The 15,497-nt window shown below is 39.7% G+C and overlaps 2 protein-coding genes across 4 annotated transcripts in view; one reads left to right on the plus strand and one right to left on the minus strand.

Annotated features, from left to right (window-relative positions):
• The window catches only part of MOB4 (MOB family member 4, phocein), a 74,926-nt gene extending 74,197 nt beyond the window's left edge, over positions 1 to 729 (minus strand). Inside the window, exon 1 of the mRNA XM_069070150.1 lies at positions 498 to 729. Coding sequence (XP_068926251.1) covers positions 498 to 500 — 3 coding nt within the window. The 5' untranslated portion in view covers positions 501 to 729. The remainder of the gene's footprint in view (positions 1 to 497) is intronic.
• The window catches only part of HSPD1 (heat shock protein family D (Hsp60) member 1), a 349,976-nt gene extending 336,100 nt beyond the window's left edge, over positions 1 to 13,876 (plus strand). The window contains exons 2-13 of one of the 3 annotated variants that reach the window (XM_069070144.1): positions 1,112 to 1,160; positions 2,335 to 2,510; positions 4,977 to 5,229; positions 6,511 to 6,593; positions 7,175 to 7,270; positions 8,678 to 8,771; positions 9,201 to 9,369; positions 10,558 to 10,657; positions 11,064 to 11,309; positions 11,599 to 11,773; positions 12,869 to 13,047; positions 13,187 to 13,876. In XM_069070144.1, the coding sequence (XP_068926245.1) occupies positions 2,337 to 2,510; positions 4,977 to 5,229; positions 6,511 to 6,593; positions 7,175 to 7,270; positions 8,678 to 8,771; positions 9,201 to 9,369; positions 10,558 to 10,657; positions 11,064 to 11,309; positions 11,599 to 11,773; positions 12,869 to 13,047; positions 13,187 to 13,339 (1,722 nt within the window). In that variant the 5' untranslated portion in view covers positions 1,112 to 1,160; positions 2,335 to 2,336 and the 3' untranslated portion in view covers positions 13,340 to 13,876. Of the gene's footprint in view, positions 1 to 1,050; positions 1,161 to 2,334; positions 2,511 to 4,976; positions 5,230 to 6,510; positions 6,594 to 7,174; positions 7,271 to 8,677; positions 8,772 to 9,200; positions 9,370 to 10,557; positions 10,658 to 11,063; positions 11,310 to 11,598; positions 11,774 to 12,868; positions 13,048 to 13,186 lie in introns of those variants that run through there. The other 2 variants (XM_069070143.1, XM_069070145.1) reach the window with 2 other exon arrangements.
• The last annotated feature ends 1,621 nt before the right edge of the window (positions 13,877 to 15,497 follow it).

Here is a 15,497-nt window from a genome sequence, read left to right on the forward strand (position 1 = left end):
CCAGCCCTCTCAGCAAGGAGGGAAGGAAACGGGGGCGGGGGGTAGCTCCACGTGCTCCCTGAACTGGGGGCTCCCCAAACCCAGTTATTTTTCTAAATCACTTTACTCTCTGCCTCTAAAACAAGAGCATCGATCTCCCGGGGTTATTGACTCAAATGAGAGAACTAAGTACAACGTTTTGCAAAGCTAGGGCGCTATGCACACACTAACTACTGTTCTACACCCTCACAAGTATCTTGGTGCAGTTTACAGCTTTTGCGGCTGAAAGCTGCACTACGACTTTCCAGAACTGCCGGTATCGTTATTGTTAAGATGACTGCGATTGCATCGGTAAAAGGACCTGTCCACTTGCGGTTCAAATAACTGTCAAAGGCCAGTCGGGCCGTGAGGCTGCCAACCTGCCCTGGCGGCCCGGCCCCGGGAGAAGCGGGGTACAGAAGGCCTCGGTGATGGCCGTGGCTGCCGCATTTCAAGGAGGCCGTGAGGGCCGGACTCACCATGGCTCCCGCAGTGCCCCGCAGCTGTCGCTCTTGTTCAGTGCGTTTCCTCCGTACCTCCCTGGGCACCGGTAGACTGGCGGCCCCGTCCGTGAAACACGTGAACTTCGTAAGAGGGACACTAGCTGCTACGCAGGCGCGCCCCCGCCCCCTATCTTGCCCAAGTCTTAAGTACGTGGGAGAGGGGAGGCCGCTACACGAACTGCTATTCGTCCTTCAGGCCGCTACTCAGACCCACCTACGGGAAGGGGAAACAGGAGATCTTTCTGGGCTTTTCTACACGGCGGGACTCCGGTAAAATAAATCCCTCCGTACCTCCAGGAAATGACGCAACTTCACCCTTGACCCACAGCTATAGTGGCGCGTTCCAGAAAGTTCTGGAAAAGTCGGGGTCCCCGGAACGAGCCTAAAACATTCCCTGGCGCTCTAGCTCCTCCTTAGCCTGGCCCGGAGTGTAGGGAGGGGCGGGGCCCGTGTATGGCTCATGCAGATTTCAGGGCCCATTGGGGGCGGTTGGTAGGGGGTGGAGGCGCCATCCGCACATGTGGTGCAGTGGAGGGGCGGGGCCTGGGACTGGGACTCTTTGCCGTGTGCGCCCCTTACGTGTATCCCTCACTCGTTGCTGGCGATCTGCACGGTGCGCTTGTCCGCCTGCCCCCGCAGGTATACTAGGGTCTGTCTCGCGCTTCCCTTCCCCATCCCCGCCCTGCCCGCCCTGTTTCTTTGTTTCCCCGCCGGCGAGCTTAGCGCGTGGATGGCGGAAGAGAGCCCTTTCCCCGCACGCGCCAGCCTCCCAGGGCCTCTCTTTAAATGCTCTCCCCTCCAAGCTGGGGGGCGCTGCTTCAGCGCGCGGGAGGGCCCGGACCTGGCTGCGGGAAATGGCGGCGGCCGTCGTGGAGGCGCGACCCTGGCTGGGGAGGAGCAGGGCCGGGGTGGGATCGGTGGAGGCTGGCGGAACCCTGCGGTTCTCTTTTCTTCCAAGCATCAGGCTCCGGGCTATCGCGTTCCGGGGCTAGGCCCGGCTCCTAACCTCGGTGCTTCTAGGCATCTTTTCTTTCCGGGGGACAGCGGAGGGGAACGGGGGAGGAGGGGAAGCTCCCGTCCCGGGGTCATGGGGGGGGTGGGGCACGGGCCACGGCCGGATCTGCAAAGGAACAATTCTAGTGGGGGGTTTTTGGCAGGGGGCAAAAGAGGGTGGTCGGCAGCCCGGGTCCGTGCTGCTCTGTTCCTCCGACAGCAGGGGGAGGAACGATGGCATCCTTGACCTTGTACCATGTGTCCTGATGGAAAGACATGTGGCCGGGCGTGGGGAGCTGGCGGGCCCCTTGCTCCCGTAGTCTCAAATGTATCCTCACATTGATACTGTTTCAGCAGTTCGGGTACAAGGAGACATTTCCTCCTGATGGGCATTTTGCTGTGTCAGGGATTTTCCCTCTAACCCCTTACCATTGCCTTCACCTGGAGTTTTTCTTGTGTTCCTCTCGCCTTTAATTCATTCTTGGGGCCTCTTGAAAACACGTTACCAGTTAGTGCAGAAATGAATGATTAACTGGTTTTCACCTGAGGGCCAAAAAAGGAGTGCCAGCTTAAGTGGGTGGGTCTTAATGGTTCGGGGGAGCTGAAAGCCCGTTTTAGGGGCCAAGACTAGTGTGTGGCTTTAGATGTAGCGTAGTCAGGTCCTCACTGGTGGTAATAGCAGGAATAGAGAAATGCTTTCCGAAGACCGGGAAGCTCTTGTGCAATGGGGTGCCTACTGCTTCATATTCCTTTCAACAGGTGGCACAGTCGAGCCACAAGGGAATGTAGAGTGTTCAAACTGATTGTTTAATTTTTCCAGAAATGCTCCGGTTGTCTACAGTTATTCGTCAGATAAGGCCAGTGGCTAGGGCACTGGCCCCCCACCTGACACGTGCTTATGCTAAAGACGTCAAATTTGGAGCAGATGCCCGAGCCTTAATGCTTCAAGGTGTAGATCTTTTAGCTGATGCGGTTGCCGTTACTATGGGGCCAAAGGTATCAGTATCCTTTCTCCCCTACCCCCTTAAAATGGTTTTGGATTGAAGAAGAATATATGATATGTTTTATATTGTCAAGGAAGCCATGAGTAAGGTTTTACATTAAGTGGGTAACTACAAGTAAGCATTTTTTACTGAGTTGTTTAAGTCAGGTAAGACCCAAAATTACCTCAGCCAGATTTAATTAGGTGGCTTCCTCTTGGTTCTCAGTTTTTCCATTTTCATGATTTTATTGAACTGGATAGGAGTCATTTGCATTACCATGTAACACCAAAGCAATTGATAACTCCAGGCAAAACTAATCTGCTTTGTCTGCCTGTCTAAACTTTTACTCATATCCTAATAGCCTGAACTCTCAGGGTTAGGGAGTGAGGGGGAAAAGTATAATAAACATTTGTTTGCAGGTTCTTGCATTTAAAGAAAACTATTTTGCCTTTTTTTTTAAGCCTTTGATAACATTGATGTAACTTGAGTGTGTGGTGCTGGCTTCAGGAGATGGAAGTGGGATGAGTGGAAGGACAGGTTATAGTCAAGATTCTTAGTGGAAAATGTTTTTAGTTTATAGGAAATCAGTTTTAAAGGATGATTGTAATCGTAGGCAGTTATTCAAGTGGATAGAGTTATTATCTTGAGGGAGACTTTGATTTTATTGTTTAATAAGTCCCAACTAAAATTTAGAAATTGAATTTAGTATTACTGTCTAAAGGTCCATATAATCAAAAGTGAGATAATTTAACACTCATGGAGAAGAGGGCATGGCATCATAGCATTTTCACGTATTTTACCATTAAATGTTCTGCCATACAAAAACCCTTGCAGTTCGCAGAAGAGTTACAGGTAACTAAAATTTGATCAGTTCTGGTATTAGTTAAATGCAATATAGAATGTACTCCTATGATTCCTCTACATTAATCATGAAAGGCCAATATTCTCTCAGTCATGCAAAGAATCTCACCTAGGCATGAGTGATATATAACACTAAGATAGCTGGAAAGGACCTTAAAAGTCTCATCTAGTCCAGCACTTCTTAAACTCTGGGTTGAGACCCACAATTTAAGAAGTACTGAAGGGGTTGAAAGAGGAAATAGTTTAAGAAGCCCTGAATTCCAACCCCCTTTTTTAACAGGTGAAGGAACTGAATCCTAGAAAGTGAAGTGACTTCTCCAAGTGATTCCAAATATATAGGCCAGCAGAGCCAAATGGGGAGCCTGCAAAACTCCAGTGTAGCTGAAACCAGATTAAACTGTAATTGGGAAATATTTAATAAAATAAATAAAAATACAATGTAGATAATATTTGTTTGTAGTTTTCTAAGTATGTTAGTGATCCTTTTTATTTAAATTTGATCTCACTGATATAGGCCATAAATGGCAAAGTTAAAAATCTGCCTGGTTCTTATTACTTTGCATCAGTTCAGGATTTTTCTGCCTCTTTGAACTCTTGTGTTTTTAACCAAATTAATATTCTGTTACATTCATATACCACAGAGGTTGAATTTCTGGCAGTTTCTTGATATTTCTGGAGCTGAATTTCTTCCCCTTTAAAATGAGAGTGTTGGACTAGATGGTTGACCTGGGATCATAGATTTAGAGCTGGAAGAAATCTTTCAGGTCATCTAGTTTACTCTGTAGGACAAAAAAACCTAGTTCTAAAGAGCTAAGATTTGAGCTCAGATCTCATATATCCTAGGGCATTTTCCACTATTTCCAGTTTTAAGACTAGAAGGTAATAGTCTTGAAAGTAGGGGTTGTTTCTTTCCTTTAGGTTGTTATATTTCAAAGGGATAAAATATGAATGGTTTGGGTAGGCACCTAATAACCGTGTTTCCCCGATGATAAGACGCTGTCTTATTATTATTATTTTTTTTTGGACAGAAAAACACCAGAGGGCTTATTTTCAGGGGAGGGCTTATTTTAATGAACATTGACAGCAATTTTAATAAACAGGTAAATGTGAACAAAAAAATGTACCTTTATTCAATAAGCAAATCACTGGGGAAGAACAGGATGACACGCTCACTGCTGCAGCTCTGAGCGCAGCATGTGTTTCACGGCGGGGGGACGGGGGACGGTGCATACAGAGGGCTTATTTTCAGGATAGATCTTATTATCAGGGAAACACGGAATTACTAAATACACACTTGGATACCACCTAGTGGTACTGTCCAAGATTTGTGTCTTTGTGAAGCCTCAGAGGGAAGGTCAGTTTGATTGTATGCTGGAGCTTTCCTAAACCTGTTCTTGGGATCCATGATTTGGGATTGAATTATTAGTGAGGCAGTATGATGAGACATTTTCTGGTGAGATATCTAGTACCTTGGAGTGTTTCCAAGTGGATATACTTTTACATCTTGCCCCTGTGATATTGCTCTCCATAGTTCGCATGAGATATTTGTGTTTCTGTTTGGATCTACCTTTGGAGGGAATGCATGTGACTGTCTCATTCAGTATTCTTGTGTTTGTAGGGAAGAACTGTGATCATTGAACAGAGTTGGGGAAGTCCCAAGGTAACAAAAGATGGTGTGACTGTTGCAAAAGCAATAGATTTGAAGGACAAATACAAAAACATTGGTGCCAGGCTAGTTCAGGATGTTGCCAATAACACAAATGAAGAGGCTGGGGATGGCACTACCACAGCAACAGTCCTTGCACGATCCATTGCTAAGGAAGGTTTTGAGAAGATTAGCAAAGGAGCAAATCCAGTGGAGATCAGGAGAGGTAAGACTTCTTATAAATGTTGCAGTAATATTTAAATATTAATGAGTTGTCTGTTCAGGAAAATAGTCATTGACTAATTCACTTGAAAACATGTTGATTTAAAATTTTTTTGGTGCTTTTTGGAGGGGGAAGGGCAGGGCAATTGTGGGTAAGTGACTTTTTGAAGGTCACACAGCTAGTAAGTATGTCAAGTGGCTGAAGCTGGATTTGAACTCAGGTCCTCCTGACTACAGGGCTGGTGCTGTATTTACTGTGCCACCTAGCCGCCCTTCATTTTAATTTTATCTGCAATTCTGTTTTGATTTTTAACTTTGGCTATATTGCATCAGGGCCAAAGTCACAAAAATATATATATAATAGTTGTTTGCTTTTGAATCGACTGTCCTTGAGAAGTGAACTTGAAAGGGAAGGTGGAGCTTCCAGTATTGATAAATTGGTTAGTGTGGCTTGTGATTTTTGTCACTTTTCCTTTATAGAATGAATTTTTTATAAAAAATCAGTTTTGTCAGTGCATAACTATTAAAGCAAGTGTAATACTTTTGGTTCTGCTCAGATTTTAAAACATGCATTGGGTACAAGTTACTTTATATGTGACCTTTTTTTTTTACTTTAAACTCTGGGGCATATGCCTAAATTCTGGATTCTCTGGATTAAAGGGTATAGACATTTTAGTTACTTTGTATAATTCCAAATGGTTGAACCAGTTCATGTAGCTGCCAGAAGTATATTGGTGTGCCTATTTTTCCATAATCCCTCCAGCATTGTGGCTATTTTCATCTTCTGTCATTTTTTTTCTAGTTTGCTGGATATAAGGTGAAGTTTCTGGGTTTTATTTTCATTTCTTGGATCAATCATTAATATTAAAGATTGGGAATTGTTTTTTAATAATTGTTCATATTCTTTGACCACGCATTGATTGAGTCCTTTATTATATATCTTGGTTTTTTTTATTATTATTATTATATATCTTGTTGAAAGTTGCCTTGATCCTTTAAGACTGGCACAGAAACAACTTGTAGGCTTATTAAAGTTTTTTTTTTTGCTTTCTGGAGGGTAGCTGTGCTTAAGTGACTTGTCCAAGGTCACTTGACACAGCTAGTTTTTTTTGTTTGTTAAGTGTCTGAGTTTGGATTTGAACTCAGGTCCTCCTGACTCCAGGGCTGGTGCTCTATTCACTGTACCACCTAGCAACCCCAAGATTTGAATTTCTTACCAGCTTCATGAAACTAGTTGTTGGCTCCAAATGAATATTATGATAACAAATTATTACTCTGTATTCAGGTGTGATGTTGGCTGTTGATTCGGTCATTGCTGAACTTAAGAAGCAGTCTAAACCTGTCACAACTCCTGAAGAAATTGCTCAGGTAGGTATTCTTAGTAAACTGACTCACTGTGGTCACAACTATACTCTATTAAAAGTAAAAGCCAAAATAAATACGTTGCTATCATTTTACTTTACTACCGTGTTTCCCTGATAATAAGACACTGTCTTATTAATTTTTTTGGACAGAAAAACACCAGAGGGCTTATTTTAGGGGAGGGCTCATTTTAATGAACATTGACAGCAATTTTAAGAAACAGGTAAATGTGAACAAAAAAATGTACCTTTATTCAGTAAGCAAATGACTGGGGAAGAACAGGATGACGTGCTCACTGATGCAGCTCGGAGCGCAGCATGTGTTTCACGGTGGGGGGGACGACGTTGCATACAGAGGGTACCGTAATGTAGCGTGTGGCGCAGGGGATGACCTTCACTACAGTAGCAATCTCATTTTCGGGGGAGGGCTTATTTTAGAGGAATCGTTTCCCCGAAAATAAGCCCTCCCCTTACTGTGTAAGATTCCTCTGAAATAAGCCCTATTGAGATTTGCTAGGCCCAAAATGGGTTGGTTGTTGCTGACAATAAAACTTTGCATTTGAAATACTAACTTGAGATTCATTTTAGGTTGCTACAATTTCTGCAAATGGAGACCGAGAAATTGGCAACATAATATCTGATGCAATGAAAAAGGTTGGACGAAAGGGTGTCATCACAGTAAAGGCAAGTTATGATGAGTCTTTATTGCATTGGGCCAAAAATAAAATTCTCAACATGTTTAGTAGATGGTTCATTCTTGTTAGTTTGATTCGGTAGTGTCCCTAACACTTAGTAGGTACTTAGTGAATGCTTGTTTGATAGCCTAATGCTGTCCAGACAAAGTCATTTGGAAAGTAATCTTGTTTACAGTAGTATAAGTAATGTTAGCCATCCTATACCAAGATTTCTCTTAACCTTCAGTGACACATGCATTTTTTGAGTGTCTGGGTAATGGTGATAGCTGTGTACTGAAAGAGCTATACATTTGATCTCCTTTGTGACCAGTGACCTGCAGAGCTAACATGGTTAAGACTAACTTTGATAACATTAACACGTGTTCTCTTGAAACACTGACTGGATCCACTGGTTAGAGGAAAAAGTTGTTCTTTTTTATCATCCTTATATTCCTTTGAGTATTGAAAACATGTTTTTTATGAATTCAGCTCCAGTTAGGCTTGTTAAAAGGAGCACTTTGTGAGTACTTTGCAAATGGCACATCCAGTGGATAACTCTTGCATTCTAAATTTAGTAGTCAAAAAGAAATAAGAATTCCGAAATTATGGGATATAAAGCTGTAAATGATATATTTTTTAAAATGTGTAATAACTAGAAGCATCTTTTTTTTTTGGTATTAGCTTCTGAATTCTGACTTTGTATTTTTGTATTGTGGTAAAATTATATTGTATCATTGGTTCAGCCATTCCCTAATTCTTCATGTGCAATTTGTTATTATCTCAGATAATGCTACTTAGGAATATTTTTTGTGCTGTTGTGTTTTACCTTTTAAGAATGTTCTGAAGATATAATCCGGTTAGAATCCCTGGGTCAAAGGACATAACTATATTATAGGGGGTTTTTGTATGTTGGTAACAGGAAAAAAATTGTTATTACTCTACTGCTCTACCACTAGTTGTAATGAGTGTATTAAGTCCCAGTTTTTTTTTATTTTGTATATTAACTTAAGTCAATTGTTTCTTTCTTCTCTTCCCCATGTCTTTTCTCTCCATTCTTTTTCCCTCCTCCCTTTTTCTTTCATCCCCTTCCATTTCTCCCCTTCCCCTTTCCCTCCTTCCTTAAATCTAATTTTTAATTGCATGTTGTTTTGATTTTTCTCCCTAATTTTGTTTGCTCTCTTTTTTTTTTTTTATTTTTAAAGCAATCGGGGTTAAGTAACTTACTCGAGGTTACACGGCCAGGTGTTTCTGGGTAGATGCTAAGTGTCTGAGCCCGGGATTTGATCTCCAGGTCTTCTCAACACTGGAGCTGGTGCTCTTACTCGCTGTGCTACCTGGCCGCCCCTGTTTGCTCTCTTAATTCTTGTTTATGTTTGTTTTCCACTATATTCATACTTTTGTGTTTTCATATTTTCAGGATGGAAAAACATTGGATGATGAGTTGGAAATTATTGAAGGCATGAAGTTTGACAGAGGTTATATCTCTCCATATTTTATTAATACAGCTAAAGGTAAATAATGTGTGGTCACTGACATTTTAAAGGCATGTATGTACTGTATAATCTGAACTGTGCCATATGTTGTACATAGCTGTGACATTTCTGAAGGAGTATCTTTGCATTTGGGAAATGGGGGGGGATAATACTGGTTAGTTAAAATAGTGAGCTAAGTCATTTTAATTAGGGTAAAGGGAAAGGGTGAAGAAAATGGCAGAATAAATGGGGGGGATAAACTGAGGAGCTGAAAAATGAATTCTCTTAAGTAAACTAAAATGAATTATTTAGCAGTCTTTTCCTAGGGGCATTTGCCTGAGTTAGATCATAAACTGTAACTTAATTAACATAATTTATTACATATCAAATTTATGGGGATAATAGGTAGTCACACTAGATGAGTGGTAAAATTCCTTAGTTTGCTTACATTGGTCTTACATCATACAGGTCAGAAATGTGAATTCCAGGATGCCTACGTTCTCATAAGTGAAAAAAAGATCTCTAGTGTCCAATCTATTGTACCTGCACTTGAAATTGCAAATGCCCACCGTAAACCTTTAGTCATAATTGCTGAAGATGTCGATGGAGAAGCACTAAGTACACTGGTTTTGAACAGGTAATGAGGCTTGGATATTGAAGACTTTACACATGAGGGAGCCATTAACCCAACTGTACTGCAAGTTGGGACTGCCTTTTAAAGTCTTGTGTCTTATTGCAGTTGTTCATGGTTTTTTTCTAATGGTAAAACTGAAAAACCCATAGATAGCAAAAATGCATAGGTACAGAAATAATGGTATTAACTTTTGCAGGAAAGCCTGTTTTTTATCATGTGGGGTCTAATTAGATGTTCATTCAGTATACTTCTAGTTGATGCCTTTACCTTGCCAAATTAATTTCAAGGCAGCCAATTTAATGGTTAATAAAATATACTGAGTAAATTGCTTTAACTTTTTTATGTGTTGAACATGCAAAATACTTGAGTGGGGAGGCAGTTGAGTATAGTAGAAATAATATTAGTGTTAAGGGCTTGTGTTTAGCTGAAATTCATGACTACTCACTATTTTTGTTAATAAATGTAGTATTAACTTTTTTTTTTACTAACAATGTTGTCATTGTAGAGGGGGCAGAGAGCCTTGGAATCAAGTCCTGTTTCTTAGAGGGCTAGCTAGGTAACCATGAACAGGTTATTTAACTTTGGTGCCTTGGGCAGCGCTCTTAAAAAAAATAGACAACTTCATCGATCTCTCGAAATCAAGTCTAGACAAAAAAAAATAGGTTTTCATTCTATGTCATACTAACATTTTGAGCATAGCATTCTGGACTAGAATTTGGACAAGCTAAACATGTAGAAAACTTAATTTGACTGGGACATACCAAATACATTATGTGCCATGCTATCATGTATATATAGTCAACATGATCCTGTTGCTAAAAATGGTCTTGGGTCTTCAGGATTTCAAAGGTAAAGAATCTTCCTAGATTTGCTGGTCTCACAGCTTTGGGGTTTTTTGCCTGTTTTGTTTTGGAGGGGAGGAAGGTGGACAATTGGGTTTAAGTGACTTGCCTGAGGTCACACGGCTAGTAAGTGTTAAGTGTCTGACGTCAAATTTGAACTCAGGTCCTCCTGACTCCAGGGTTGGTGCTCTATTCACTGTGCCACCTAGCCCGCCCCCACAGCTTTGTTTTTAATACCTTGTGGCTAGCAGCCCTTATTGAGAGGAGTAAGAGGCAATAAGTCTGAAGAATGCAAACTGAGTTTTACTGGCAGTCCTAAAATAGTCTTATAACATTTCTGTGTTCTCAGGCTAAAAGTCGGGCTGCAGGTTGTTGCAGTAAAAGCTCCGGGATTTGGTGACAACAGGAAGAACCAGCTTAAGGATATGGCTATTGCTACTGGTGGTACAGTAAGTAAAATAGCTTAATATCAATAACTAGGACTAGGGATACAGGCACACACGAGTTTACATTTAATCAGATAATTTTTTTTTTAAATAGGTGCATCATGATATAGTAGAGCAACTGGATTACTACGGTGTCTTGTACATTTACTTGTACGTTACTACATTTACTTTTAATTAAATTGGACTTGGAGTCTGAAGACTTGAATTTGATAAAGATCAGAACAGACTTTAATGGTGGCAAGATGCATAGTTACAGTAATATTGTTAAATTCTTTTTAGTCTGAACTTGGAACATCACTGGGTTCTTTTAGGTTAAATACATTGATGTGTTCCATGAGTGTGATGTGATAGACAAAAGTTCTACTTAATGAGATTATTTAATAGCCAGCATATTTCATAATTTTTACAGGTGTTTGGAGAAGAGGGGTTGACTCTGAATCTTGAAGATATTCAAGCTCATGACTTTGGAAAGGTTGGAGAGGTCATTGTGACAAAAGATGATGCCATGCTTTTGAAAGGAAAGGGTGAAAAATCCCAAATTGAGAAACGTGTTCAAGAAATTGTTGAACAATTAGACGTTACTACTAGTGACTATGAAAAAGAAAAGTTAAATGAACGTTTGGCCAAACTTTCTGATGGAGTAGCTGTAATAAAGGTAAGTCATATGTGATGACCTTACTCAATCCTGGAAATAGTTTGGAGTGTTTACTGATGGCAAGTTTCTTCTTTCACTGTTAGGTTAAATTGTGACTCCCATAATGCAACCTAGAAAGAGTCTAAATGGGAAATTGGTTAAGGACTCATTTAGTACAGATTGATCAGGAGTTGGATAATGAAGTATCTTATTAGAAATATAAGAAGTTTACTTTATAAATGTTATGTTTTTTTTCTTTGTGCTTTTTAATATGGTAAAATTTAACACTTGAGTTTTTTTATACTTTTAGGTTGGTGGAACAAGTGATGTAGAAGTGAATGAAAAGAAAGACCGGGTTACTGATGCACTCAATGCAACACGTGCTGCTGTTGAAGAAGGCATAGTTCTGGGAGGAGGCTGTGCATTGCTTCGATGCATTCCTGCCTTAGAGAAATTAACTCCAGCTAATGAAGATCAAAAAATTGGTAAAGAATATCCCTATAAATTTGTACTTGAACTGATGTTAGCTGTCTTTATTGAGAATATACTATTCCTGTTGACAGAAGGAAGAAAAAGTGAAGATGTAATTAGGGGTGACTAATATTCATTAGATGATTACAGTTCTTATAGTCTTAGGAAGGGGCTCAGAAGTCAATCCAACATGATACATGAAGAGGGAACCTACATCAAAATAGGAATCACTATCTCCTGATACCATCCCATTTCACATTTGGGGGAATTTTATCTTGTCTTCAGTTGTGTTGTAGCAACTTTTCCCAAAATATCTACTTATTATATTGAAATCTCATTGCATCTTATTTATCTAACATGTTAATAAGCATCTCTATCTGCAAATAAGCATTTGCAGATTTGGTTAATATACTCTATCCATCCATCCATCTGTGTTGTTAATAAAAATTTTGACTAGAACAGGACCCCAAGGCCTTCAAGTTGACCATCAATACATTCGTAGTGGGACTTGATAACTACTAATGTGCTCAGCTATTGTGTTAATATTTTTAAGACATCTTATTTCTTTGGATTGGTGATCATTTAACAATCCTTGAATACTCCTAATTGTACCTTCTAACCCACTTTTCATCTTTATCTTCACAAAGATATCAAAAGACTTTCAGGTGCTTTGTTGAAGTCTAGGTATATTGTTAACTGGCATTCCCCTGGTCTCCCAGTTCAAAAAGGAAGTGTGTGACTGGTTTAGGGAGAGAGGTGTAATCTAGTTTGTATTTTCAGATGTCTACTTTGTTTTATTATAATGGGATATATGTAGAGGTGGCATAGTGAATAGACTACAAGGCTTGAGTCAGCAAAACCTGCTTTTGATCTCAGACACTAGCATCGTGAGCCAGGCAAGTCACTCAATTTTGGGCTTGAGTTTCCTCATCTGTAAAATGATTATTATTAAAAGAATACCTATCTCTCAGGATTGTTGGGAGTAAAAAAAAATGAAATAGTGTACTTTATTTTGTAACCTTTAAGTGCTGCATGTTTGCTATTAATGTATCTGCTCTCATGAACTAAACTCAGTAGACAACCTTTCTTAATAATTTTTCCTTCTATAGGAATAGAAATAATTAAGAAGTCGTTGAAAATCCCTGCAATGACCATTGCTAAGAATGCGGGTGTTGAAGGCTCATTGATAGTTGAGAAAATTTTACAAAGCTCCTCAGAGATAGGTTATGATGCCATGCTTGGAGATTTTGTGAATATGGTTGAAAAAGGAATAATTGACCCGACTAAGGTAAACTAAACTTCATTTTTACCATATATTTCTCAAGAAATAGAGCAAATTCAAACCTATGTAGAAAATGATTATCCAGGTTAATGTTTGAAATATTTGGTTAAGGAAAATTAATACTTTTTTTTCTCCCCTCCTTTAGGTTGTAAGAACTGCTTTGTTGGATGCTGCTGGTGTAGCTTCTCTGTTAACTACAGCAGAAGTTGTTGTTACTGAAATTCCTAAAGAAGAGAAGGAACCTGCCATGGGAGGGATGGGTGGCATGGGCGGAGGCATGGGAGGTGGCATGTTCTAATTTCCTAGAATAATGCTTTATCATGATCTGTGATGCAAGCAAGACTCAAGGCTAATTCTTCGCTAACTTCAGAGAAGTCAGTTGGAGAGAGGACTGAAGTAAAGGCTGATGTTTGAGAAAATCACTATAACCATCAGTTACTGGTTTCAGTTGACAAAATATGTAATGGTTTACTGCTGTCATTATCCATGATAAAGATAATTTATTTTGTATTTTTTTGAATAAAGACATTTGTACATTCCTAATACTGGGTGCAAGATCCATGTACCAATGTTCTGTTTTCAACTTAAACCAGCTGAGGCATTTTTACTATTATTCTGCTAAGTCAGAATTTTAGTATTTGCAATCACTAGAAGGAAAGTTCAGAAGCAGCCTTTCTGTGCAGATGAAGATTAAAATTGTGTACAAAGTAGAGAAATATCCAATTATGTGATGACCTTTGTGTAATAAAATTGTTTAAAGTTAATAACTGTATTATCTTATTTCTATGTACTGGTGGAACTAAAACCATAAGAAAATAAAAACCCACTGACCAGATGTTGAAGTCTAAAATCTGACCAAAATGTTGGTTTCATCTAAATGATGGAAAGTTGAGGGTGAAATTTCATACTATCCAAGACTGGGAGCAGAACAAGCCCTGGATTTGGAGTCAGAACAGAAATTGTTCAAATAATGATCCTTCTACTTAGATGTCATTGGGAATAGTTCATGATGTGAGCCATGAACACAAGGTTCTCTACAGTATGGTCCAAATACCTATGGTCTTAATGCTCCTATGATATTCTAGCCACATTTAATGTCCAACACAACTTATTCTCAACTCTCCCTTGGACTCATTTCCTTTTTTACATGTATTACTAAAACTGCCTGATGATGTAAGAGGACCTAGGTGAGACTCTTGGCTGTGCCCCTAAGCAATTCATTTCAATAATGTGGGCTTCAATTTTTAAATAAGAAGGATCCTTTTTTATTTTGGGGGGGGAAGGCAGGGCAATTGGGGTTGTGACTTGCCCAAGGTCACATAGCTAGTTAAGTGTCAGGCCAAATTTGAACTTGGGTCTTCCTGATTCCAGGGTGCTCAATTGGTACCACCTAGCCACCCCTATTTTTTTTTTAAATAAGGAGAGACAACATGTAGCTTCTCATGTAACTTATGCAGTCTCCCACTTTGAGAAAATTAGCCTTGCTTTCTTAAAGCACTTTATTTTACTTTACCTTGTTTGTAAATACTTGCTGGTCCCTTTCTCTTCCTATATGTACTAAGTTCCTTAGGGTAAGGAAGTGAACTTGATTCTGTGCCTTGCAATGTAACCTGAAATAATTACGAAATGTACAGGTACTAACAACCCTATACCTTCAAACCATAGCAGAAGGATTCAGAAGCCAAACCATCTCACATAGTAGCATTTATGTAGCTCTCTGAGGTTTGCAGAGCACATTTGTAAATGTCAATACATTTCATCCTCAAAACAACTCTGGGGTGTAGGTATTTTGTCTGTTTTAATGACGAAGAAACTGAGGCAGTTAAATCATTTGCTCAGGGTCACACAGCTAGGAGATAGCTGAGCCCAGATTAGAACTTGCCTTTCTGATTTTGGGCCCCATGCTCTCTGCTATAGCATTTAGCTGCCTCGTGCATACATACATGAGAGTTTTTGTAGTGGTAATGGTCATGTAATAGTGGGTTAGGGAAAAATGAGAGCATTTTCTTTTCTATAAATGTAGAAATAATAGGCTATTTTCCTCTACTGCACCAAAAAAAGCAGCTTTCCTTCTCTTTCTATGACTTTTCAGCCTTGGCATATTACTGAAGCTCAGCCACATTTGCTTACCTTTAAACTGAGGATGGTATCAACCTAAAGGAAGGTGATGGGTCCAGTGCTGGTTTCATCTAAATTTTACCAAAGTGATAGTCAAAGAGGAAAAGATTAATGGTATAGTTATTTTCTAAAACTAATTTTTAGGTTTAAGAGCTATGAAAAATTGTTTTATTATGCTCATAGAGTCTAGAACCTTATTGTGAAATGATGGGAGTTATTAAATATGGGGGTATCTTAATCTTAAGCCATCAGAAATGAGTTTTACTTAGTTTGTTCTTATACTATAAAGGTGCATTTATAAAAATAAAGGAATAAGGATTTTAATGACTACAAAAAAG

This window comes from Petaurus breviceps, unplaced genomic scaffold (genome assembly GCF_028583685.1).
Source record: "Petaurus breviceps papuanus isolate PSGF00001 unplaced genomic scaffold, PetGlider_PUasm1.0 90804, whole genome shotgun sequence".
Lineage (NCBI taxonomy): Eukaryota > Metazoa > Chordata > Mammalia > Diprotodontia > Petauridae > Petaurus > Petaurus breviceps.